General features: G+C 46.4%; 3 protein-coding genes and 1 long non-coding RNA gene across 12 annotated transcripts; 2 read left to right on the top strand and 2 right to left on the bottom strand.

The window, feature by feature from the left end:
• Positions 1–504: 504 nt before the first annotated feature.
• Positions 505–1,928, top strand: LOC6551500 (keratin-associated protein 6-2). 2 transcript variants are annotated; one of them, XM_001977159.3, is made up of 3 exons: positions 505–618; positions 966–1,356; positions 1,441–1,928. In XM_001977159.3, exons 1-3 carry the CDS (start codon positions 607–609, stop codon positions 1,797–1,799), a joined length of 762 nt encoding a protein of 253 aa, XP_001977195.1. In that variant the 5' UTR covers positions 505–606; the 3' UTR covers positions 1,800–1,928. The 2 variants fall into 2 exon arrangements, with proteins under 2 accessions (XP_001977195.1, XP_015010881.1); XM_015155395.2 differs by having other exon boundaries at positions 966–1,362.
• Positions 1,859–9,035, bottom strand: LOC6551499 (acid phosphatase type 7). 4 transcript variants are annotated; one of them, XM_015155546.2, is made up of 5 exons: positions 8,613–9,033; positions 4,810–4,973; positions 4,401–4,744; positions 2,140–2,701; positions 1,859–2,076 (listed from the first exon to the last, which is right to left on the bottom strand). In XM_015155546.2, exons 1-5 carry the CDS (start codon positions 8,746–8,748, stop codon positions 1,936–1,938), a joined length of 1,347 nt encoding a protein of 448 aa, XP_015011032.1. In that variant the 5' UTR covers positions 8,749–9,033; the 3' UTR covers positions 1,859–1,935. The 4 variants fall into 4 exon arrangements, with proteins under 4 accessions (XP_015011032.1, XP_015011031.1, XP_026838849.1 ...); XM_015155545.2 differs by lacking the exons at positions 4,401–4,744; positions 4,810–4,973 and adding an exon at positions 2,765–3,275; XM_026983048.1 differs by lacking the exons at positions 1,859–2,076; positions 2,140–2,701 and adding an exon at positions 3,377–4,329.
• Positions 9,036–9,280: 245 nt separating this feature from the next.
• Positions 9,281–22,179, bottom strand: LOC6551498 (open rectifier potassium channel protein 1). The gene is made up of 7 exons (XM_001977157.3): positions 21,706–22,179; positions 17,221–17,384; positions 13,544–13,842; positions 13,228–13,479; positions 13,058–13,161; positions 12,793–12,940; positions 9,281–11,830 (listed from the first exon to the last, which is right to left on the bottom strand). The coding sequence occupies exons 2-7, from the start codon at positions 17,360–17,362 to the stop codon at positions 9,737–9,739; spliced, it is 3,039 nt and encodes a 1,012-aa protein (XP_001977193.1). The 5' UTR covers positions 17,363–17,384; positions 21,706–22,179; the 3' UTR covers positions 9,281–9,736.
• On the top strand, positions 21,415–24,536 carry LOC113564638. 5 transcript variants are annotated; one of them, XR_003408168.1, is made up of 5 exons: positions 21,415–21,505; positions 22,184–22,515; positions 23,947–24,064; positions 24,167–24,348; positions 24,419–24,536. It is a non-coding gene; the product is annotated as an uncharacterized LOC113564638 (long non-coding RNA). The 5 variants fall into 5 exon arrangements; XR_003408170.1 differs by lacking the exon at positions 21,415–21,505 and having other exon boundaries at positions 22,311–22,388; positions 22,450–22,515; XR_003408167.1 differs by lacking the exon at positions 21,415–21,505 and having other exon boundaries at positions 22,310–22,388.
• The last annotated feature ends 848 nt before the right edge of the window (positions 24,537–25,384 follow it).

Here is a 25,384-nt window from a genome sequence, read left to right as displayed (position 1 = left end):
CAAGTTAATGATTCAATTAGCATTTGTCATCATTGCTATTGCTTCTCCTGATCCCCCGATCGTGGGAATATTTATAATGATGTGTGGATCACACACCATCACGCCCAACCGGCACATAAGTAGATCAATCGAACGACTCGTAATAAAGCTGAAAATGGAATTTATTTTCAATATGAATAAGTGATCATAATATGCAATAATATTAATCATAAAATGTTACTTAAACCAGAGATGATCCATAGATTAGTTAAGTAAAGCTCGTTTAATCCTAGGAACTATCGAGTCCCAGTCATCCAAGGTATATAGTATGGAGTCTAGATGTTAGATGACTGAGCCCAGACCCTTCGCCATGCAATTCGACCAGTGGCTCGTGGCATGCGTCATAGGTGGCAAGCAACACGAACCGAATCTCTGGGATGCAGCAGAGCTGTCCAACTTCGCGGGCCGCGCTCGCTGGGATTGGAAGTGGGTTCGGCGGGTATAAAAGCGACTGCTGGCCCGGTGTGGTATCATTAGACAAGTGTCGAACGGCGCGTGCGCAACGGAGTCTTGGAGGAGCAGTTAGCCACCAGAGAGCAGTGAACACCACAAGCAGGCAGCCACAACATGAAGTGCTTCGTAAGGACTCGTGGATCTCTCGTGGATTATAATTTCCTCTTGCCAAAAAATGATTTAGAAAAACAGTTCGTCAAAGTGAATCACAGTTTTTAAAGCAATTTTTTTTGTTAAATCATCAAGTGTGCTTGACAATTTTTTTTTAAGCAAGTGACTGTACTAAAAGTAATTTAAAGCTGAAACGTACAGTTTTTTAATTGGCAAATGTTAAACATATGATTCTTAAAATTTCATTTTTTTAAATATTTTCTGAAATTTTTGAATATATTTTTGAAACGGTTAAATGTAAAAGATAGCATACATTTTATTGAAAAGTAAGATCCATGTGGTGACCTTTTACCTTCTCGCAGTTTATCCTGATAGCGACCAGTCTGGTGCTGAGTGCCTGGGCTCAGGACGCGGCGGAGTCTGACCTGGAGCAGGTGGCATCGGCATCGGCACCGGAGGCGGTGGCCGTCGAGGATCAGGTGAGCGCCGCCAGCAGCTATGCGCCGCTGCAGGATAAGAAGCAGGAGAAGCGCTATGTTGGTGGATACGGTGGCTACGGAGCGGGATACGGCGCCGGATACGGGGGCTACGGGGCAGGATATGGCGGTGGATACGGCGCAGGATACGGCGCAGGATACGGCGGCTATGGCTCTGGCCTGGCAGCCGGCTACGGAGGAGCGTACGGCAGTGGCGTTGGCGTTGGAGTGGACAGCTACTACAATCCGTACAGCTCGCGAGCTCTGGGTGGATTAGGTGAGGGTGAGCTTGAGCTTGAGCAGAGACTCCGCGTGTCTGGCCAGAGACTCCTCTAGTTACCAATGCTTTCTCAATCCCCAGATGGTGCTGCAGTGGCCGGCTATGGAGGCTATGGATCCGCTCTCGGTGGCTATGGATCCGCTCTGGGCGGCTATGGCTCAGCCCTGGGTGGCTATGGATCGGGACTGGGCGGGTATGGCGGCTCCTACAATTCGAATCCCTATGCCCTGTCCTACTACAATAGCAGGCTGGGCGCTGGAACCGGCACGGGTTACCCGTACTACAACACCCGTTTCGGTGCCGGTGGCTATCCGTCCAGCTACTACACGAGCAACTACGGCAACAGCGTGGTGGGCGGCGGCTTGGGCGCCCTGGGCGGAGTGCCGCCCATCGGATCGGGCTATAATTACGGTTCCGGAATCTCGGGAACCGTCTACTAGACAGCCGCACAACCCAACGTTCAAGATCTAAGCTAGTGGAATTTATTTTTTTTCATCGATATTTTTATCTAACTTTATTTTTATTAAAAGATGCTATTAAACTCAGAGCCGTCAATTGGCTAGAAAGTATATAATCTCATTGAGGAGCTGGATATGCGCCATGCTTGTCCTTGATCACCCAGAAGGAGTCGACGATGGCGCCGTCCTGGTCATCGGACACCTGCTCGAAGTGAAGATGGGTGCCGTTGTGCGCCTTCAAGCGGGTGTATCCATAATCCTAGAGATAACAAGAAAAGGAATTGAGTATTCCGTTTGGATATGGTGCAAGGGAATCATTTACATTGCTATTGTAGGCGTTCCAGGAGGGCAAGTCCTTGGAGAAGGGTTCGCGCTCCTCCTTGCAGCCGGCGGAACCCGTTATGATCTGGATGGGAGCCTTGGGATTTGTGTATGGCGCCTCGGCACTGCCATTGTACACCTTATAGTTGTAAATGGGCCAAAGGCGCGTGTAGAAGTGCTCATGCGCAAAGATCTCCACATCGACGCCGTGCTTGAAGAACAGATCCTCCAGGCCGAACCATTTGAGCATGGGCAAGCCCTGGCGGATGTACGTCTCCAGATCACTGTTGCAGTCGTACTCCTTGTCATCGCTGCAGTACATCGGTCGGTGACCATAGGTGATGATCCACGGACGCTTGGCCCGATTCTCGGGCAGATTTGCCTCGGCCAGGTCGCGTTCCAGCCACTCGAACTGCTTGGTCAGCAACTTGAAGCCGTAGCTGAGGAAGTAGTAGACCTCCGTGGAGAAGGAGACAAAGTGCACGGGTCCCAAGTTGAAGCTGTACCACAAGCTGTCCGTTTCACCGGGCATATTGAAGCGGGCGCGGTAATTGGAGAAGTTGCTGTGATAGGACAAAGATAGTTTAGCTTGGAAAGTAAACACATAAGAATCGGCAACTACTTACTACTTCTCCTCGTGGTTGCCCGGACATACCATGTAGGGCACATAGGCAGCCACCGACTCGATCTGGCGCATGAAAGCATCACCCACGGCCGCGTTCGAGGTGTCCATGTCGTAGGCAAAGTCGCCCACATGGATGATGGCATCGTACATGCCTCGCTCCGTGTCCTGCTGCAATCGGCCCATCGACTGGGCATTCTCGTTGCCCATGTCCCCGAAAATGGCCAATGAGGGTGACCACTTCTCACCCGCCGGTGGCGTCTTGAAGTTGAACACCGCCGACCAACCCAGCGGACTGCCGCAGGTGTACTCGTATTGTGTGTCCGGCTCCAGGTCCTTCAGTTCCACATTGTGAATGTACTGAGTGCGAGCCTTCTTTCCACCATCCACAAATCGCTGCCAGGTGCCGTTCACCATTATCGGGTCGTCGTTTAGATAGTTCCGGGTGAGTTGAACCACCGAGGCGTTGGTGGAGCTTCGAGTCGACCATGTCACCACAATATCACGGAGGTTGTCTACAACAAAGTTCGACAGCTGCGATTATTTCCGCTTTTACAGATCACTTAAACCTATTTAAAGCTCCCTTGGACTACATCCCAAGTTATATTCAAGCGAATTTTAATAGAATGCTACTTTTATTTGAAAGACTTTCTTGCATAAGTCCACAATTATTGCCACTCACAAGTGTTTTATTGGAGTGTATACTGCAATTACATTTCGTTAAAATATATATGTAGAGTCATAAGATATATAGGTTTCATCAGGGATGAAAGTGTCTTGGTCCGTTTGCAGCAAATAAATCATTCGAAATTGTGCCCGAATTTAAAATACTTCAGTATACGAGGAGATAAATATCACAAAGTTTTTCAGTTGAGATCAGACTGGTATGGTCCATGCTTGTCCTTGATCACCCAGAAGCTATCGATGACCTTGCCCTTCTTGTCATCGGACACCTGCTCGAAATACAGATGGGTGCGGTTGTGGGCCTTCAGGCGGAGATACCCAAAGTCTTGGCTGTGGAAGGCACTCCACGGAGGCATGTGCTTGAAGAAGGGCTCCCTTCCCTCATGGTTGCCGGCAGCTCCCGAAATGATGTGAATTGGTGCACCGGGATTTACATACGGCTCGGCCAGCGATCCGTTGAACACTGTGTAGTTATACATGGGCCACATTCGCTCGTAGCAGTGCTCGTGGGCCCACAATTCCACATCCACGCCGTACTGATAGAAGAGTGGCTCCAGGCCGAAGAAATCCAGCATGGGCAGACCCTTCCGCACGATGGTCTCATGGTTGGCACAGTCATCTCCGTTGTCATTGCTACAGTACATGGGTCGATGGCCGTAGGTGATAATCCAGGGGCGCTTCTTTCGGTTTTCCGGCTTGTTGGCCTCGATCAAATCCCGCTCCAGCCAGTCGTACTGCATCACGATCTGCTTGATTCCGAACTGCGTGAAATAGTAGACTTCAGTGCTGAAACCGATGAAGTGCACTGGTCCCAGATCGAAGCTGTAGAACATGTTATCCGATCCACCCGGCATACTGAAGCGATTGATGTAGTGCGAAAAGTTGCTGTGGGTTGAAAGGGAAAAATCCCTGTATCAGTCATCATCATCGGAATTGGTTTTTGGTGCAGCACTTACTACTTCTCCTCGTGGTTGCCCACGCACACCATATAGGGCAAGTAGGCGGCTATGGTCTCCACCTGGCGCATAAACTCGTCGCCTACCTCTCCGTTTTCCCAGTCCATGTCGTAGGCGAAGTCTCCCACATGGATGATGGCGTCGTACTGTCCGTTCTGCGTTTCCCGCTGCAGCGCTGGAAGGGATGCCGCATTCACCACGCCCATATCTCCGTAGATGGCCAACGAGGGTGACCAGTCGGCGTGCTCGAATCGCGTCCGAAACCAATAGGTGGCGGACCAGCCCAACTCACTGCCACAGTGGTACAGATAGGTGTTGTTCGGTTTCAGGTGGGACAACGTCACCTGCGATCGGATGTGTTAATGGATTAGATGCCATCGCTTAGAGCTCTTGCTGCTTCGTTACTCACACGATGAATGTACTGGGTGGCCTTTTTGGCTCCGCCGTCCACGAATTTCGTGGGCATATGCGCCGCCTTCACTCGTTGATGCAGTCCATCGATGCCGAACTCACAGATGGATTCGTTGGTGTTGTCGCGCGTGTTCCAGGTGACGACAATGTCGAGCACGGTTTCTGCAGGAGCACACTGATTAACTTCGAGCTTAACACTTGGCATATCACATATTTACAAAATTTTTTTAAAAGATGTAGTTAACAAAAGTTGTCAACGGATTGACAAACCATTCGGTCAATGGCATTCTTCACATTCTTATATTATTGAATACTTGTACCCAAAAATAATAAGTACAATAAGTTCAAGACATTTATTGTAAAGATACTAGGTATTTAAACAACAATCAGTGTACAGTCGGATTGGCCTGACTATAATACGGTACTCGGAGTTCATGTACTTATAGAGGCTAAAAACCGATAGGGTACATAGTCCTTAGTGTTTAGACATAGATCCTAACAAGTACGGTATATCAAATACATCCCATACACATTAAAACGTTACTTAAAACAGCAGAGTCCGAGTACCAGTTGTTGAACATTTAGTAACATACGATAAAGATAAGAAGTTCTATCTTATTTTAGATCTTATCAGCTTAAGTTCACTGCGTTCGAAAGCGCTTGCATGTGTGTAAATGCTGCGTTTGTAAAATTGGCTATGTATAAAAGTGTAGTTTGTTCCGGGCTGCGTGTGGATATTTGGAATATATATTATATAAGGAATTTGCAACGCTTATTGCTATACTTTGTGATCGAATCAGGTCGAGGCGAATGTGCGCTACTAATACTGCCTGTTGCTATTGATGCGTGTAATGCCTGGAGACTCCTTTAGCTTGGATTGATTCGGTTCAGGTTAGGAATGTGATTCACTTTCGGTAGCTTCCGTGCTTAGATTTCACCAACCAAAAGTCATCGATGATGGCGCCGTCCTTGTCGTCCGACACCTGCTCGAAGTGGATATGTGTGCGATTGTGGGCCTTAAGTCGTGTGTAGCCGTAGTCCTGGCTGTGGAAAGCGCTCCACTCGGGTATTTTGCCCTTGAACGGTTCTCTTCCCTCCTTGCAGCCGGCGGAACCAGTGACGATGTGCACAGGAGCGCCAGGATCTTCGTACGGTGAGTCCTTCAGCGTTCCATTGCGCACCTCATAATCGTAAATGGGCCAGAGTCTCTCGTAGGAGTGCTCGTGCGCCCAGATGGCCACGTCCACGCCGAACTCGTACAGCAGTGGCTCCAATCCGAACATGTGAACGAAGGGCCAGCCGACACGGGTGAGCGTCTCGGAGTGGGTGCAGTCGTTGTCGTTTTCGTTGCTGCAGTACATGGGTCGGTGGCCGTATAAGATGATCCACGGGCGCTTGCTCCGATTCTCTGGCAGGTTGGCCTTGGCCAGATCCTCACGCAGCCAGTAAAACTGGAATACCAGCGGTTTTAAGCCGTAGTTGAGAAAGTAGTAGACCTCCGTGCTGATACCCACAAAGTGCACGGGTCCCAGATCGAAGCTGTAGAACATGTTCTCCGTGCCTCCCGGCATGCTGAAGCGGGCACGATAGTTCGAGAAGTTGCTGCAACACCAACAATTAGATGCTGCTCCTACCAAAAAGACTCCTACTCTCTGCTAGCTACTCACAACTTCTCCTCGTGATTGCCGGGAACCACCATGTATGGCAGGTAAGCAGCCACTGTTTCGATCTGCCGCATAAACTCATCCCCCACGCGCGCATTCTTCGTGTTCATGTCGTAGGCGAAGTCACCCACATGGATGATGGCATCGTACATGCCGCGCTGCGTCTCCTGCTGCAATCGGGCCAGGGATTGGGCATTCTCATTGCCCATATCCCCGTAGATAGCCAGCGAGGGCGACCAGTCAACGGCGGCGGAGGGCACTGTGCGAAACTGGAAGATTGCCGACCAGCCAAAATCGCTACCGCAATGGTAAGAGTACGTGGCATTGGGCTTCAGGTCCCTAAGCGTCACCTAAGCAAAGTAAGCAATAAGTTTCTCTCTCCGTCTCTGGTGCATCAACACGATGTCAAGGTGATACGATTGTATGTCAAGAGATGGAGATCAATGCATCCTGGCTCATTGGTTCTTAAATTGGTCCTCCGAGCCGGATCATTACTTATAGGTTGCATTTCTCTCACATTCCCACAAATCGATCTACTTGAATCGGTTGTGTGCTCGGGCATACCCTGTGGATGAACTGCGTGGCCTGCTTGTGACCGCCGTCCACGAATTTAGTGGCCGTTCCCCGGGCCTGTTGGGTGAGCCTGACCTGTCCGTCTACCGGTTGACCGTACTCCACCACGCTGAACGCACCCACTTCCTGATCCGGCGGCAGGCTGCGCGTGGACCAAGTGACGACTATCTCGCTATCGGTGCGTTCTGGTCCAGACGACAAGCGGATATCGAGAAACGGGGAAGAAGGAAGGAAAAGAAAAACAAACTTGAGCAATTTCGTTGGTCCAAATTTGGTGCGTTTCAAATGAAAGGAAAATAAACAATTTGCCCTCATCCGGCGTCCAATTATATTTAGATTTGTCATAAACTGATTTATGGTATATAAATAATCAACTCAATTCCAAGATTTGGAACGGTAATGATTCGCCTAATTAAACATGATTGAAACAACAGCGATTTGGTTACTTTAATCATAACTTCAATCTCGTTAGCATCGGTTGTGCCAAATTGAATTTGAATCTGTAACGGGAGCAGGGTCGTCGAGTCATTCATGACCAAATGTTATTGTCCAATAATCTGCTACTTTTGCTTTGCAGCGACGCTCTTTTGTTTTCGTCTCCTTATCGCCAACCCAGTAGAAACTAGAACACAAAGCCAAATGGCCGTTGGGATGACGATCGACCTTATCGGTAACTAGGGCCCCACAGGGAGCCAAAGTCTATCACTCTTTCGAATGCATTTCAGGGCTATGAAGTTTGTAATGCCAATGTTATCGTAGTCAACAGTGAAAGCCAGATAAGGCGGATTAACGTGAATTTCGGGGAGTCACCTCGATTACGAAACTGCGGGCCGAGCGGCTCCCGTTTCTAATTGTTCATTTTTTCGCAAATCGCATTATACAGCGATTTAATTTGGTAATGTGCTTGTATTTATTGCTGCTTTCAAACATTCAGAATTAATTATTGATAAGAGCAGCGGAATACATTTTCTTTTTAGAGCAATGGGAATATTTCTATGAGCCTCTAAAAGATAAGCCGTTTTTATGCATTCGATTATAGCTAAAAACTGTAATATAATAACCTTAAGTGTTTTAGATATCAACTGCAATTAAATATTACAATGTAATACACTCGATTTGGTGGGAAGAAGCACATATTTCGGCATGTGTAATTGATCATCCCATTTACAGGGGTCAACACTGAAAATCACTTATTGCAGCAAACGATTCTGGGCGGGATTGGAAAATAAATATTGATATCACTCGATAAGACCCTCGGGAATTGCGCAGTATAGGCACAATGTTTTTCAGAACAAAAGTGTGAAAACCATCTGTGGATCATGTACACAGAAATAAAATAATTTTTAAATATGTAAGGCTGACTGCGAACAAGTTGCTTTTGGCAATGTAAATAAGAATTGAATACAGAACAGGTTTGCTTTCCTATATGAGAGATTTGTAAAATGATATATAGATATATATATGAATTTACTAAGCACCAATTACTCCCAGTGCATTCTAACACTAATGCAACGGTGTGGGTGGACAATTTACATAATGCGCAAAGTGAGGAAGCTGCACTCACCTCCAAAGGCCAGATGCACTTGCTCCGGCTGATAGTGGACAATGTTGGCCTTCTGGTCGGTGGGAGTGCTCCTAATCCCCGGAAGAAGCAGCAGCAGGAGCAGCGACGCCAGCAGAGCAAAGTGCAGTTGCTGCATTTTTACCGCTATGTAGTTAGTTGTTGTTGTTGCACGTCGATGGGTCACAGTAGTGGAGTCAGCAAAAACATTGCCAAATCACAATTGCGTCGTTGTCAATGTGCGGACTCTGCTCCGGGAGTCGATGGAGTTAAACGGGGAATACGACAAATTCGCTTGCGGGAACAACAAAAAATGAGCACTTATATGGAAATATCCAGCAATATATAAGTGCAGCCACAACAAAAACAATTCGGGTGCAGTGTGACCTTGGCCGGCGAACGGCAAATGCCAGTGGTATCGATTGGTCGCTGGGGGCAACTATCGATAGAATGCGATAAGTGAGCGCGCGACTTGAACTGGAATTGTTAACACATTATTAGAAAATGACAAATGTACCCAAGCTGTTTTGAAAACACTTGAGTAAAAATGGAATGTTGCTTTAAATTATAAACAGCTCGCTTGGTTATACTATTATCATTACTCGTAGACCAACATGGCGGATGAGTAATTATAAAAATAACTATTTCAATGAAATCAACCGATAAATGTATACATTTTCGCAGATTATCTTTATTATATAACAGCATATGGAATGTTTTGGGGATGAAGTCACTCTAAGAGCTAAATGAAACTACATACAATTCGAGATCCATTGTCGGTCCCAACTGAATGCTTGAAAACATGCCGATCCTTTTGTTCATATAAGCGCCTTCTTAGCAATAAACATAGAAGAATATGTATAGATATATAGAGATAAAGATACAGATGGGTATAAATACAGGATAACAATAGAGAGAGAGGGAGGGAGATAATTCTAAAAATACATACAACTAGGATAACTGGATATACGTATGTAAATAGGTTAAGGATAACATTAGCATAACAACTAAGGACTTTTGGCAGCCTTATCGACTATGTGGGATAGATGCTGTGAAATTGGCGAAGCAATACCGCTGGACGTGGACATATACGAATTGGCAATACACCTTACGGATAACAAAATTAACTACTTCTCGCCGGGGGCTCCACTCGATCCCGTGGCCGCTGCGCTGGGCATGCTGCTCTTGCGCTGCGCCTGCGAGATCTGCACGATCCTCGAGAGCGGCGAGTGGGTGCTGCTGGTGCTGGGTCTCGTTCCGACAGGCAAGGGTAGCAGCCGTTGAGCGGACGTTCCGCCGGACTCCTCGGTGGCCCCCGCAGGCAATGCGCCTCCACTTCCACTTCCGCCGGGCGGCGAGGCGGGCGACAGTTCGCGGGCCAGTGGCGAGGGTCGTAGCGAGAGGCGTCGCTGGAGCGCCGACTGCGAAGACTGCTCCATCAAACTGGCACCTGGTGGCGGTGCCTGACCCGGTGGAATCTGCAGAGCAGTTGGTCTCACGCTGAAGCGGCGACGGAACTTGCTCTGCACAGTCGGCACATTCGATGGACCGGAAACCGAGTTTCCAGCTGTTATTTGGCTTTGATTTGCGGCTCTTTCAGTGTAGCTGGGTGGCGGCTCCAATAGTGACCTGGCTGCCGGACCGGTGGCTGCTCCTCCAGTGGGCGATATGCCCACAATAGTGGAGCGACGTGCGTACAACCGATTGGCAGCTGCCGCCTGCAGGGACCTCGTCTGGTCGCCAGCAAAGAGCGACAGGATCGGCGGCAGCTGCGGTGGCTCCAGTCCAGCATTGCCCATCTTGCGCTGCTTGCGGCTACCCTTCGATAATCCGCCTCCAGCTGCAGCTCCTCCAGCCGCTGCCGCCTGTTGCTGTTCATCAAGTACGGCATGGGTGTGCACCACCTCGAGCGCGCGAATCAGATCCGCTATGGTCGTCTGCTCCAGCACATTCATATCCTTCTCGGAGGTAACCGAGAATATGCTGCTACGACGCGGAGCAGAGGCCAACGAAGATGCCGATGCTGTGGCCGGGAAGAGGCTGCCCCGACGAGCGGCCACTGCCGCCATTGCTGCCGATCCGGATCCACTGGTGGCCAAGCTGCCGCGGCGCATCTGCATCTGGGCCAAGGCGTGCGCGGTGGGCGGATACATGCTGCCACGACGAGCGGATGGGGCTTGGTTCTGGGTGTAGATGCTCTCGCGTCGGCGTTTTCCAGCAGCCGCCTTGCGTTGATAGGCTCCTGCGCTCAATGCCGATGGCGGGGTGGCTCCATCCTCCATCTGGAAGCCCATGTTGGTTAGCCCGCCGCCGCCGACGCCGCCGCCGCTGGCCAAGCTGCCATTCGATTCGAAGGGCGGCGGTGGACCGCGTCCGTTGCGCAAATAGGATTGACTGGAGGCCGCCGTGACCGTGTTGTTGTAGTAGTCCAACGGAGATCTGGCTTGCTGCGAGATGATACCCTCGGGTACCGACAGCACGGACAACTTGCGCTCCAGATCCTGCGAGGGACGCTTCTTCTGAAAGGGAAACAGGCGACGCAGGCCATCCGGCATGGAGAACTTCTTGACGCGACCGGCGCCCGGTGATTGCTTCTTCAGCTGCTCCTCCAAGGCATCCGGCTCCAGATGGACCATGGTCGAGTTGGCTGCTCCGTTGGCCCGCTGCTGGCCCTTGTAGCGTTGGTTGAATGCCTCCTGTATCTGCTGGTTGTCGCCGCTCCAAGTCCATTCGTTGTGGCTCGAACGAAGTGGCCGCTCGCTCTGCCAGCGAGGTGCCTCCAGGTTGAAATCGGAGCAGGCACGTGCCCTTGGACGCCGTGGTGATGTGAACTCGTTGACCGTCGAGAACGACCACTCGCTGGCCAGGATCTGGGAATCGGAGAAGCCATGATAGCCACCATAGAGCGCCGCATCCTCCTGCTCTGCCGGCGGCGGTTTCACCGTCGCCAGTGCGCTGACCACCTTGGCCAGCAAATCGGTGGTCTGGCGGTAAGCCTCCGCCGTCTCGAACGTCTTCTCGCGATCCAGTTTGCTTAGCTCCGTATCGGAGTTGGCGTGCACCATGCCCGCCTCCCTTTGGGCGGCAACCAAGTCGGCGCACACGGAGAATGCCCTCTTCCGGCTGGGAATGGGAGCCGGCTCCACGCGGTACATGCTCAGATCCGGACACGAATTGGATCGTGGCAGTGTGTAGGCGATATCTACATCGGTGTACACAGGCTGAGAGGATTAATTGGATATAACAGATGCAGTTCATATATGGTCATTGGGAGTGGGAGTCGGATAAAAGCAGCAAGTAAGAGTTTGGGTTTCCAGTCCAAGTGTCCAAGTGTGATCATGTTTAGGAGTCATATTTGCAGTTCCAAAAAGTGTGCAGTGTTGATATGGTGTTGTACATGTAAAGAAACAGTTTGGATTAGTGTTTGACCTTTGTTTCGTGGGCAGTTGGTAATCATCCGATTCTCGGACCGATTTGGGCTAGCACTGTCTATATGAACTCGTTGTGGGCCACTCGAAATCTCTGGTTATTACTTACATCGGCTGCTCTTCTCTTTCTGCTCAGTCTTAGCCTTATTCTTCGGCTTCTTTCTATTTCCCTTTCGACAAAACTAGAACGGAGAACGGCGACTATGTAAGATTTTTGGTTACCTCTAGAGTACTGGCTAATTGGAAAGTGGATACGAGGATACCGCTTAGTCGGACACGAAACATTGAAGGTACTCCCAGCGAGAATTTCTCTGCAAGAGCCATGGTTAGTTGCCCTCTTGTAGGTGGACAATTGGACACAAGTGCAATATTTGATATAGTTAATATTGTTTACATATGGTTTGCCCAGTAGGTATATCGTAATCATTAATAATTATATTACGTGTTTCGTTTTTAAATAGAACTGGTTAGCAATGTTGTTTATCAAGCCAAACGTTTCATAACTAATATGTTAATCGTAAACACTTGTTGGTTAAAAATCCCTTATTCTTATGGTCAAATTTGTAGATATCGGAATTTGCTTATATTACCCTGTATTAATTATTATATTGTATTATAAAGTATGGAATGCATTAACTCTAAGTTGAAAACACCCAGGTTATTGCGATCCCTAGACAGATAAAGTGCAATCCCATTTGGGAACTCGGAGTGCTAGCCCATTTGTGAGATGTCCATGGATGGCGGGAATCGTTTACCTTCACTTTGAGGATGTAGAGCTCGTTGAGCATTCGCCGGAGGTAGCCCACATCTTTGGTGACACCAGACCAGATGCGATTTTGGGTGGCCTTCAGGTTGGAGGACAGCTGCTGCTCCAGGTAAGCCAGCTTCTTGCTCTGGAGGCCTCTGTTCATGCCAAGTGTGCGAATGTTAAATGGTTTTGATTATTGTTGGGTGGTTAGATCATGCAGAAGACACGAAACGTAGGACATGCGATGGATTTTGATGCAGCCCAAAGCTTACCGAGTAATAAATGTCATGATCATCACCAGGTATCCCAGGGAGAAGATGAACCACACGATCACAAAGATCTGATACACCACGAACCAGCCGCCGAACTCCTTGGGCTATTGGCAAATCCAAGATATGGTGTCATATTGGGTGTCTCCTATTAGGACTTTAAGCCAACTCACCTGGTTGCTTCCAAATGTGGGCACATAGTCGCCAAATCCGATCGTTGTGGTGGTCACATAGCTGTAATACAGCGAGATGGAATAGGGCCAGTTCTCGAAGTAGGTGAACACCCACGAGGGCAGCAGCAGGAAGAGAGCTATTCCCGGAATCAGGGCAATCACCACCGTGGTGATCAATCCCAGTTGCGGCGGCACATAGTGCATGTCCGTGGACATCTTGTACTTTTTGTAACGTCGGTAGATCGCTTCAAACTGGAATAGGGAAACGAATTCATATAATTTGTGGTAACATCTTGTGTTATAGTACCGCACTCACCGTGCGTCCAAAGTATTCGCCCAGGCCGGCAAAGAGGATTCCATTGACGGGGATGCCAATCACCGAGTACACTATCATGATCATCCGTCCGGCGAAGGTGGTGGGCGATATGTTCCCATATCCCACCGTGGAGCAGACGGTGAAGGCGAAGAAGAAGGCATGGTAGAAGGTCCACGTGAAGGGCGTATCATCATATGTGGGCGGCAGGGTAACCGGCTTGTCACAGTAAGCCGAAATCCGCTCGAGAATCTCATCCTGCGTGGTCGTGTTCTTGTCCCCCAGCTCTTCCAGCAGATACTCTGCATCGAAATGAATGAAGGGATAGTATGAAATCAGTGCACTTTCATGCCCCATTGAGCGTGAAATCAAATCAACTTTAATTGATCCCCGCCATTGTGGTTCACGTGTCCAACCGAATCCGATCCGGAAGTGAATGTGCCGCCGAGCGCTAACCTTCCGCTTCTCGATGGCAAACAATGGGCACAAAAGAAACCCGTTACGAACACGGAGATCGCTGATCGTCACTGAGTGGCTGACCCTCCGGACTTACCCCATCGTGCTATATTTTACACTTGAAACAATTGCCCGGAGAATCGAAGCTGCTGAAAACTGTGCTATAAAGATCGCTAATAATATACTACTATCTTTATGAAGCCTTCTGAAACCGAGCAAACTTTTAAACCTTGCATAACATTGCTTTTCTCTCAGTGCTTGGATCTCCATTAGCGATCACCACGATCATGACCTGACCCGGACGACGTTGCTCCGGGTAATTGAAATGCGCTGGATGAACGACCACAGTCGGTTTCATTGAAAGATATTTATCAGGCAAACAAATTGAGATCGTGGCCGGAAAATGAGTTTAGCGATCTTGCTGTAGGTCAGTAAAGTAGAGCTTTTCGATCGGATTTGGCTTCTGGGAATTAATTAAATGACGAGACATTTTCGCAATGCTTTTAATGCAATGATTCTGAAGTGATAATACTAACTGGTTGTAATACTATTGTGGGAAGTAATCAATTGAAATTGAGCCACGAAACCCCCTAGCTTGTTTTTAAGACACCAATATACAATCTTCAAGTATTGCGATTATCAATCAGCTCTGATATAACTGAATCAGAAATGATTGCACAATCTATGAACAGATAGAGATTATCAAGTTTGGTCTTAATCTATCACTTGTTTTCGGTCTTTGAATGATTAAACTATTGAATGACCAGTCTATTGAATGGCTGTTATGCTAATTGATTAATTCCCAGCTTGATTGATGTGTAGAACCGTTCTAACCGGATCGGATGCTCTCTAATCACTAGTGATCCTCCAGCTTTTTTCGTTATCAGAACCAAGTGCATACACCTGTCAGTGGAGGTTCTCATGATCGGCTGTGTAACCTTTATGGCCAAGTTTATCGGACTAGAGTCTCGAGAGAATTCTAATCGGCAGATTGTCTGAATGCGACTGCAATCATTCAATAAACCCGAGCCTTGTGCAAATGCCAACCATTTTTGAGGTACGCCCGTAATCTTTTAACGAATTGCATAATTCAATAAATGTGTCCGGAGTCTGGAGGCAAATGGCCACCAACAAAGGGACTTGCAGTCATCTGGTGTCAGCTCATCTCATTTCAGCTCGCATCTTGCATCGCTCATCTCTGATCACAACGGGACACAATTGGGGGCAATTCAGAGATTAACAGCAACCACATCAACAACTATATGTCCGTCATATAGTGGCATGCCACACAGACACACTGACGAGCGGGCACAATTTAATCGCCTTTGTGGGTCCACTGGGAGTCTTGATTGCGGGCAATTTGTTCATAGAAGTCGATCATTATCTCGAATTCTTGCAAGTCCTCTCGACTCGCCTCTCTGGATTACACTGATTATCTCGGTGATTGAGTGCGGCCCGGAAAAGTTTGTGGCAAACAAATTGATAAATTAATTTAATTAAAGCTGTCCAAAACGAGGCGGCAGCTCCGCTGGCAGTGCATCAAGCCATCTGAGGTCGAGGTCAGTGGATGTATATAGGGCCCTACGATAGGATCTCTGCTTCAGATCGAAATATTCGCAAATACAAGAAAAAATAGTCACTTTTTCCAATTTTTATTATATCTACTGGAAGCCCCTCTAATACCCCATACTAAATATTTGATGTCCATAATTCTCACTTCCTGTTTTTAAGTTTACTCGTCGGTTTATAATATCATGGCCTTTGCGAATACAAAATCTAAGAACTTAAATCAATTATTCATTTTAATTCCCTTCATATTAAGCTGTGCTATAATAAGCTTCACTGCAAAGTGCATCAAGTTGTTAATTTATTCAATGATAGCCAAAATCAGTGATCAATGCTCAACTTAGGAAATTAATTATATCTTCTATGCGAAACTTTGAAGCAATATACCCCACATTCCAAATCACTGATCACTCACATTCCTGGGAATTCTTGTAGAAGATCCCTTGGCCGCCTCATTTGGCCGGTCACCTTATCAGGTGTCAACAGCTCACACCTAATCTCATCGTCTTTGTGGACACTTGAAAGTCATCGGCGCACGGTTGTGGTCATAGCCCATTGCCCATAGCCAATTGAAGTGCTGTTTCGCTTTGGTCGAAGTCGGAGGAGTGATTATGGTGACTTTGTCCAGTGGCTTTGCCTGCTTACATATGCATGCCGAATGTGGAGACAGCAAGTGATATGGGAATCTAGGGAATTAACTGGGTCTATCCCGTAACCCCCGATTGACAATCGAACCCCTGACTCATTCCGAGTGACCTAGGTTGACCAGAGTTGAGCTGTGCGATCATTGGCGATCGTGTATCAGTTAAGAGTCTGGTTCGATTCAATCCGTGTGGATTCAATCCACACACGTCTTGGGTCGATGGTTACTAATTAGAGCGTTTATGGGTTATTTATTTGCATAATTAACACATTTGATGTGCTATTTAAATTCGGATTTATTGCAATTGAGGAGGCATTAAAATAAATACATCCGCGACTGCCGACCTAGCTCGATTTAGCGTAGATATAATCGCTCTCACACCCCGAGTAGATATACTCGCATCTACACAGATCGATGTATCCGAATATAGTGGTCGCCTTGTCTATAAGGCAAACAGCCCTGATTGCCCAGACTTGACGAGTCGTAAACCTCGCACTTTGGTCCAACATTTACGCACGTTTTGCCAAAAAAAAGACGAATCCAGATAGCATTGGGTATACATACATACGTGTATCTTTAAGTGGGGATTTTTGAACCTACGTCTTTTGCACTATATACTCTCGATTAGTTGTTTGCCATCCAGAGTTTACGACTGAACTAATTGTAATATTTTGGAAACTATCAAAGTTTCAACTGCTTAGATCGCATTGTTACTATAAATACCTAGAATTCAGCAATTGAAGTGTTCTTGTTTAGGATCTCTAGATACCTGCAAGCTAAACTGTGAAAGTGATCCACGCGCCGAGAAACCTCAACAAGTGGGTGTCAAAGCTTCAAAAAAGCCGACGTGGGTCTAGACTTTCTACCAGAGTCGTGGGCGACCATTTAGTTGGGTTCGGCGGCGGGATCACATGCTCATGGATCGTCCGGATCGGATCACGCGGCTACTTATGACTAGTGGATATGGGAACAGTGAATACTGATATACTGATCGATTCTTTGGAAGCTCACCCACCGTTGATTGCAATTTGGGCCTTGCGCTGCTCGCCGCGCGTTATCTTCTCCTCGCCGTGCTCAATATGGTAATAGATTGCCGCCCCGAACATCAGGTAGGATATGTAGAAGATGAGCAGCAGGATCCATCGATTCGGCGACATGCTCGGCGGATTGTCGCACTACCTGAAAGGACAGCGAATGCAGCTAAAGATTCCAGTTTGGCAACGAGGAATCGCAAGCGGATCGGAATGGGCAGTAGTTTTCGAGTTGGAATATCAGCGGATCAGTGTTTTTTTTGCTTTTCAGGGGGGTTGCGGTGTGATTGTGTTGCTCTTGTTGTCTGTCGTTATTTATGGTTGTATCGCCGCTAATCGAGGCTTGATTGCGATTGCTCGAGTGCTGACCACTCGCTATACTTGTTGTCTATATGTGCATGATAGGGGAGAGCAGAGATACCGGACTACACGGCTCCATGCCCTCCGCCCAAAGTGGCGGTCTTATGCGTTTGAAGCCAGTCCATCCCAAAGACAGTCCATCTACACAGTATGTGTCAATCATCTTGTACTGGCTGAAATATACACTCAAATAAAGTACCAGCATGGTAGCAAAATCCCATCTAAATTTCTATTATACGAGCATAGTTTAAGTCATTGGGGCGCTGGTGTACGGTACCGCCTTGGTCGTTGCAGTTGACCTATTCCCTGACCGAATTCCTTGGCCAAAACCACGCGCAGCCCGTATGAAAGTGGCCTCCTTAGCCGACGATCGTCATCGTTGGATCGCTTGTGGAGTTGCCATTGCCAGTGTGGCGACGTCATCGCTGCGAGTCTTACACCTATTGACACTTCTAATCATATCGCCGGGCAGAACAGGGCATTACCGCTAATTTTCCACGATTTCTCGCGGTGCAAAGTAGTCCGCTAACGATTAGCGACCGTCGCAGACGTTGCCCTCCCAGCAGTTCAGGTCCCCATCTTGGGTCTCTTATCTGCGAGAGTATACATAGTGTGTGCGAATGTCTGGGCATCGCGGGGGTCAGGGTTATGGAGGGCTGGGGGCTGGGGTTGTGTCAACCCACAACTCGCCATGTGGATCGACCGCACTTGGCTGCCAATTAGCGATCGCGAATGCAAAACACAGCGGGTTGACAAGCCGCGTACCCAACTGCAAACTCGAATCATCAGGTGTCAAACGTTTGGCGAGAACGCTACTCATTATGGTCAATGATTAGAGTTCTTGGAGACGCCATAAAGATCTTGACAACTGTCAGACCTGACAACTATTTTGGGATGTACTACTGTTTTGATACTGCAGCGCTTAAGCCACCATAAAGATATGTGTTGCTGATTGGTTGGTAATTGGCAATTGATGGTGAAAGTTCTTACAATATCATAAAGATAAACGATCGGGGGCCGCTTAAGTCATCATCAGCCGTGGTGCAGATTTGTGGCTCTTGCCATATCATAAAGATAAAGATCGCTGCCTGTTCGCCCTAATGAGTTCATGTTGGGGTAGTTTCTGTGGACTTGACGCGCGCGGAATCCCCCGCCAATTCACGTGAATCAACTAATCGAACTTCTTGATTCCCGGTCGGTTCTCTTCAGTTAGTTGGTTTTTAGTACCTTTGTGGGTTCTATTGTCAACGCCGATTCGCTATCGCTTCGTATCGGTAAAGTCTTCTCATTACACGCTTGATTACATTGGGACAATTCGAATTGTTTATTCCCGTTGTTCAAGTCAAGTGATCGCTGATAGCGATTCTGCGCTGCGTTTTGTGCTGCAACAGTTTTAATTATTATTATCGTTCTTACTGTATAATTTCTATTAAATTATCTGTGGAGTAGTCTTGCGTTTGTTTCGCGGCATGTTGGCTACAACAAACCCAAAAACATCGAATGCGAGCACAGCAACAACGGCGACTACAACAATTTGTTAACAATAAAAATAAGATCGTCTATTGGGCTCGTTCCTCGAGCACTGACTGGCTGGCGATGACGCCGTTCAATGGAAGTCTTTTCATTTATTGTGTTTCCTTTTTTATGTATTTATTTATTCCGAACAAACATTTCGATGACGCTGTGTGTTCCCAAACGATCTTTTTAACGCTTTTTTTTCTTTTTTTTGGGCTTGCCCCTGGAATTCTTTTGGAGTGGAAAATTCTGCCAAAAAGTTGGCGGAAATTACTGATAATCGGGTTAACAGCAAATTAGGATCGTTATGTCATAAAATATCAAATATTTAGAGGGTTCATTTTAATCCCAAATCATAGTGTATGATCGAATTGCACTAGGGAGATCACTTTCGCATAACTTTTCAGTGGCCTGTGAAAATTTGGCAGACACCCACACACGACGTAAGCCAATAAAATGGAGCCTCTCTTTATCAAATCGAACCCAAGTGGAACCCAAATAAAACCCTGATAAACAGTCGATGATCATGTAAATGAATTCAGTCAATGTTTGACGTCAAGTGGTGTAGACAACAGAACATTTAATATGACAATAAAAGCATTTACTAATTGATAGCCCACATACATATGTATGTACTGCAGTTCATGGTGATCGGTGGGTATTTTTGGAGAAATCGTCGAAGGATTGCTAAATCACTATACGATCAGGGTCACGATCCGGCGATCAGTTGATCCTCACGTGCATCCCCAGAGAACCGAGATCTGAGAACTGGGAACTGGGAACTGAGTAGCCCGTGTTACGTGCAGAATCGGCGGGGAAGTCGTACGGACTACGGTCGTATATTATGTGGAACAAAATTAATAAATAACAAAATATTTACATATACCGACGCTAAATAGTCGTATAATCAATAATAAATAGCAGCAACTGCAAAATGAACACGTTTAGTAAATAATCGCAAAAGTCGTCAAGCGTCAAAAGCCGTGCTGTGCTTTTCTTTCATATTTTTTTTTGTTTTTCAATTTTCAGCTCTCCAATGAGCAAGAGGAAAGGGAAAATCTCGGGGGCAAAAAAGGAACAAGAATCGCAAGCATTGTGTCCGGAGTCTGAAAAATCTGGGCGGAAATACCAGGCGGGCCTGATGAGCCTATTGGGTGCTAATGATGACATTGTTTTACAAGCCGGCTTGGCACGATGATTAATTGAATTGCGATCTATCAATGTCGCGTTTCCTCCGTCGGTCTCGTCATCGTCTTAGTTGGTGCTTCTGGTTTTCCTTCTTGTGATAAGACTAAGTTATTGTGATCAGAGCCCCGAGCTATACACGGCAATTAAAAACGACAGTCATGCGTCCATAAGTGGATAAAAGATTGGATAGGGTTCCTAACTTTTATCATGGAAATCAGGAATTATAATAATGCTATTGTGAATCCTTTCATGTTTGCAAACGTTGGATAATTGTTTATGTTTTCGTTTTTAAGCATTACATTTCATTTGGATAATATTTTACTGATAATAGTATCTAATAGTATCATTCCCCATTATTCTTCCATTATGGAAGATCGACTGTAAGTCTGTCTGTCACATGTATTGCTGATTGGCCACTATCCAGCAACCGTTAACTGAGTTACCAACTAACTGAACTGATTGACGAACCGAGGGAATCTATGTATATATAATCTGGGCCATATTTGCTTATAACCAAATGCCCCATGATGGATGACGTTGGCCTAAGTGCAATCGCAAGACTTCTTGAGCCCTCTGCCAATCGACTGATCGATAACAGATAACTGGTTGCCGCTATTTGCGCTTACGGCTAACGGTACATTCGTGCGGGTGTACGTATGTAAGTAAACGTTTTTGCATATGGTAACAACAGTTAAGCAAACACTTTTGCACTGTGAAACAATTTCGTTAATTAAATGCATTCATACTACAGATACCGTTTCGTAGGTGCGGCACTGATTGATTTACCGGATTGTGTCGAAACACTCTAAAAAAACTCACTCGATGCCACCATCTTGCCTTTCTTCCAAGTATATTCTTCTACAATTTATGATATTTATTTAAGCATTTTTAAGATTAATCTTGTTAAAGGTTCTTGTGTGACGAACACAGTGGTAGGGGCTTGGGATGTGGATTCGAACTTATGTTTTGCAATTTATACAAAGTCTCATAAACCGTTTTTGAAAAGAGGTACATGGATTTTTTTCGCGTGTGTAGACAACGCGTCTGAAGTGGAGCGCACATGCGAATCCGATCGTTCAGATTGGGCCCAGAAGAACTCTAACCTGTGCACTATATGTAATCGTTTCGATTCCGGGCGTGCAATGGATCGCACTCTTGCTTTTCTTGCTTTTCTCTTCGTGGCCCACTCAGATAACGCCGTGCAAGGTGACCACGAGAACAACACCAAAAAATAATGACACACGGATCGAAGATCGAAGAGATTTGGAGGGGAGGGCGATAATGTGTGTTTTTACCAGTGCACTGATTTCGAATTCCTTATTTATAAATGTTTTTGTTTGTTTGCAATTTTGCCGTTTGCCGTTCCGATCCGCTTAAGTTTTATGCTTCACTTTCAGGATACCCACGATCAAAAATTGTTAAAAAAAAATAAACACTCGCAGGAACCGTTGGCTTTCGCCTTTCGCTGTGTTGTGTGCAGCTTCTTCGAATTTCTTTTTTTTTTTTTTTGAACGAAATAGCTTGAAGGGAATCGCGAAACACTGGAAGACTGAGCGATCGCGTCGCAGGACCGTTACCGTTAAGCGGTGCACGCTGAATTGAGGCACTGCCACTGCGAGGTTGACACTTTTTGTTAACGGTGACGATCGGCGGCGGTGACGTCGCTCCGTCGCTTCTCGATTCCCGTAACCGTTCTGATTTAAATGGAACGCTGCTCCAAGCTCACGTCGGTTTCCAGTCTCTGTCGGCGAAGGCGTAGGCGTCGACGTCGCTGCCCGCTAACCGCTATTTCTGTTTCGGTTTCTTTTTCGCTTTTCCGTTTCGTTTTTGACTATTTCCAGCCGAGCTTTAAAGTCGCCTTCTCTCTTCCCGTTTTCCCGCCAGGAGTGAGAGAAGCCGTTAGAGCAGATGCAAAGAGCGGAAGGAGCTTCACCGTTACGTTTCTACACTTCAGCGAATCTTAACAAAAAACGAGCTCTCAAAGTGCGGAAATTAAATAAAAATATAATCCAGAGCGGAAAAGCTCAAGCCACACGGCAAACGAACGCGGCATTAATAAAATTTAACCAGCTCCTTTAACTGCCGATCGGTGAGTTCACTTATAGGTTTGCATGGCTTTGTGTACACTGTACGTGTGATCTCTAATCCAGTGCTCACTCACTTTGAGCTCTTCGCTCCCAAAACAAGAAGAAGACAGTTCGGAATCACTCAAAGAGGTGTGTGAGTGTCTTTTTTTTCGAGTGTGCGGGTGGGGGAGCCCCACCCCCAACCCTGAACTAACTAAACTAAACACAACTGAACTAAACTAAATCAAGTTGAAATGCCGATCGACGAACGGCAACTACGAAATTCGCCAGCAGTGCTCAGCCCACTAACCGCCTGCCCCCAACCTACACCCTCCACCCAAAACCCCCCACCCTTCCAAAATCGATCGTCGCAAAAAAGAGATACTGTGTAGTAACCAACGGAATATGGGGTTAGTACAGTGGAGCAAATCGGCGCCAGGATTGAACCACACATCTCCAGATCTTACACTATAAATCATACAGTGGAAATATTTTTTGCAATCGATAACATTTCAATAACATTTCCTGTAAGCTATAAAATTCAGCCCTGACATGCCCATTTAATTAACGTAAAAAACTTGATTTTATTCAAGCCAATATAGTAAGTTATCTACAGTTGCTCTCATTGGGCATTTGTTGTTAAAGTAATCTTTATTGCAAAATTGATTTTCAGGAATGCGTTTATTATATCTTATTGGTTTAAGCTAAGAATAGAGTCCTGGAATTTATAATTTTCTGAGAACTTCCTAAATCGTAGTTGCATTGCTTCGATTCCCCAAAAGAAAAATGTATGGATTAAAGAGACTCTATTTCTTATCGCTATTGGGTAGTTTGGATGCGAGCATCACTTTTCCCGACCCACTGTGTGCTCTGTTTTCGCTGATCAGCTTGGCCAGCGACCTTTTTTAGAATATACGGAGCATGGGCCAGATTCCCCACCCAAAGTGGGCGCAAAACAACCCACCCACGGCGCCACCACCATCGCCATCGCCACTGCCACGCCCACCGACGAACCGTCAAGCCCACAAAAAACACACACCTAAACGTGCGTTGTCAAAGGAAAATAAATAAATAAATAAAAAGAAACAGCCGAAGCGACCACAATCGCAACCAACGTAAATAATTTGTCTACGGATTTTAGTGCTTTACGGCGGGCACTAGGCGAGCACAAACTTAAATCGTCAAACGGCTGACGAGCCACCCCAATAGTCCGATCCACACCCACCCACTGAACCACCGAGCCACCAAAACAATCACCTGGTAGCACGTTACTACCCACCATCATCCCACCTTGATCTTGGGGCTTAACCGCTTTAACCACCTGATTCTGTCATCGTGGAAAGTAGTCACTGTCAATGCCATTGTCAATAATGAAGAACCCCCGTCGATCGGCATGGATGGGTAAAAAGAATTTGATTTTGAGGTACCTAGAATATAATCACTTTTATGATCCCTTGAGATCATAACATACAAAGAACTTACAATCGAAGATCTTACAATCAACACGATAATCCTTACTTGAATTCCTAGCAAAACACTAGTTCACTTTTATTTAAAATTGTTACCAATATTATATTGCAGATTTTTGAAACCTGGAAATATTCTTTGCGGAAAGGATCTTGTGGCCCACTGTGCATGCGGAATACCTGCAAATTGACTAGGGAGTCGAATCGAAGGGAACTCAAGATGGGAGAGCCATGTAAGTGCAACTCAAACCGCTTGACACTTGACGATCAGAATTGAGTTATCGCCTCGTTTTTTTTTTGTCTTTTATTGCTCACGCTCCACATTTTGCTTGTAGTCTCCCCAGATCGATTCGGATTTGGCGACTGCGAAGAGCGGAGAAAGCTCAAGAGAGCGCGGAGATGGAGATAGCCGGTGCCAGGGGCTTCGGATCGCCGGGGACAATGATAGTGTTGATAACAAGTGCTTTGCGCTGGATATGGGAATGGGAATCTTCTCCGACACCGAAAGCCGTGCACTGTAAGTAATTCTTTTTGAAGTTTTTAAATCCGGTCTTATATAAAGGTTTTTAATATCCTTTAAAACTCAGTGTTATTGATTCTCGCAAAAAGCGCACTTCACGATCATCGGAGGTCTATAGTTTCAGAGTAAAATGTATGAAATGAATTAACAAATAAATTGAAAAGGTTTAATGATCCAATAAAGAATCAATATTATTTATGATACATATACGTTAAATAAGATATCTATATGATTACAAAAATAATTCATATAAAGAGTGGTATCATACAATAAGAAAAGATAACCAGGGTGGTAATCCTCAATACGATAAAGTATTCTTCGCAACAATTAATTAATAATCACTGCGTAGAACAATTACAAGTTAGTACATTTCAAGTGTTCTTTATACGCGTTCCCCAGAAGACAAATGTATAGTTTCTATATGTGGACTATTGCCCGTAATTCGCACGTCATTGATCGTATTTGACCAACTCCACATCCACTCCCTGCGATGGGAGAAAACCGCCAAGCAGCTGGGTTTGCTCCTCAAATCAGATCGGGCAAATACGACCCAACGAGGTGCTAAAAGATCCCATTTGTGCTCGATTGCTGGACCCTTTAATTGAAAAGATAAGCTGCTTCTGCGAAAAGTGCGAGTTTTCGTTACAGAAGCGCAGAGATTCCAGAGTGAGCCCCAGTGGACAGAGAGAAATAACTCAAGGTTGAGTCGGAATGGTGGAGCCCTATTTAAATTGCCAACTGATTCATTCCTATACGAGCTGCATTAGCCAATGTTGATAAGCATAATTAATTAATTACGCTGCAGGCACAAAATGCTAACCGGCTTTGATGTATCGATGGAACCGCCCTGGAACCGGCATTTCACCTGTCTTCGCAAAGTGGCCGCCACAAATCCGAGTGTATTTAAATAAATTTAAACGAATTGTAATTGATGGGGCACCAGGCCCCCGGTTCTCCAAAGTTATAGTCTTGGATGCCGCCATTTGGAGCGCGGACAACCGAACGGTAATGATCGATTTGCGGTTGACACCTG

This window comes from Drosophila erecta, unplaced genomic scaffold, assembly GCF_003286155.1.
Source record: "Drosophila erecta strain 14021-0224.00,06,07 unplaced genomic scaffold, DereRS2 tig00000279-arrow-arrow-pilon, whole genome shotgun sequence".
Taxonomy (NCBI): Eukaryota; Metazoa; Arthropoda; class Insecta; order Diptera; family Drosophilidae; genus Drosophila; species Drosophila erecta.
Note: the sequence above shows the minus strand (reverse complement) of the source record. Positions and strands in the feature narration are given on the sequence as shown.

Bases quoted from the DNA above. Each gene is read 5' to 3' on its own strand.
- LOC6551500 (XM_015155395.2), top strand. The intron at 1,363-1,440 runs GTGAGCTTGAGC...CTCAATCCCCAG, and splicing joins TCTGGGTGGATTAGGTGAGG to ATGGTGCTGCAGTGGCCGGC.
- LOC6551499 (XM_015155547.2), bottom strand. From the start codon at position 8,748: ATGCAGCAACTGCACTTTGCTCTGCTGGCGTCGCTGCTCCTGCTGCTG. The intron at 7,234-8,612 runs GTGAGTGCAGCT...CGTCTGGACCAG, and splicing joins AGTGCATCTGGCCTTTGGAG to AACGCACCGATAGCGAGATA. The intron at 6,414-6,478 runs GTGAGTAGCTAG...TTGGTGTTGCAG, and splicing joins GGCAATCACGAGGAGAAGTT to CAACTTCTCGAACTATCGTG.
- LOC6551498 (XM_001977157.3), bottom strand. From the start codon at position 17,362: ATGTCGCCGAATCGATGGATCCTGCTGCTCATCTTCTACATATCCTAC. The intron at 13,843-17,220 runs GTGGGTGAGCTT...ATTTCGATGCAG, and splicing joins GGCCCAAATTGCAATCAACG to AGTATCTGCTGGAAGAGCTG. The intron at 11,831-12,792 runs GTAAACGATTCC...TAATCCTCTCAG, and splicing joins TCTACATCCTCAAAGTGAAG to CCTGTGTACACCGATGTAGA.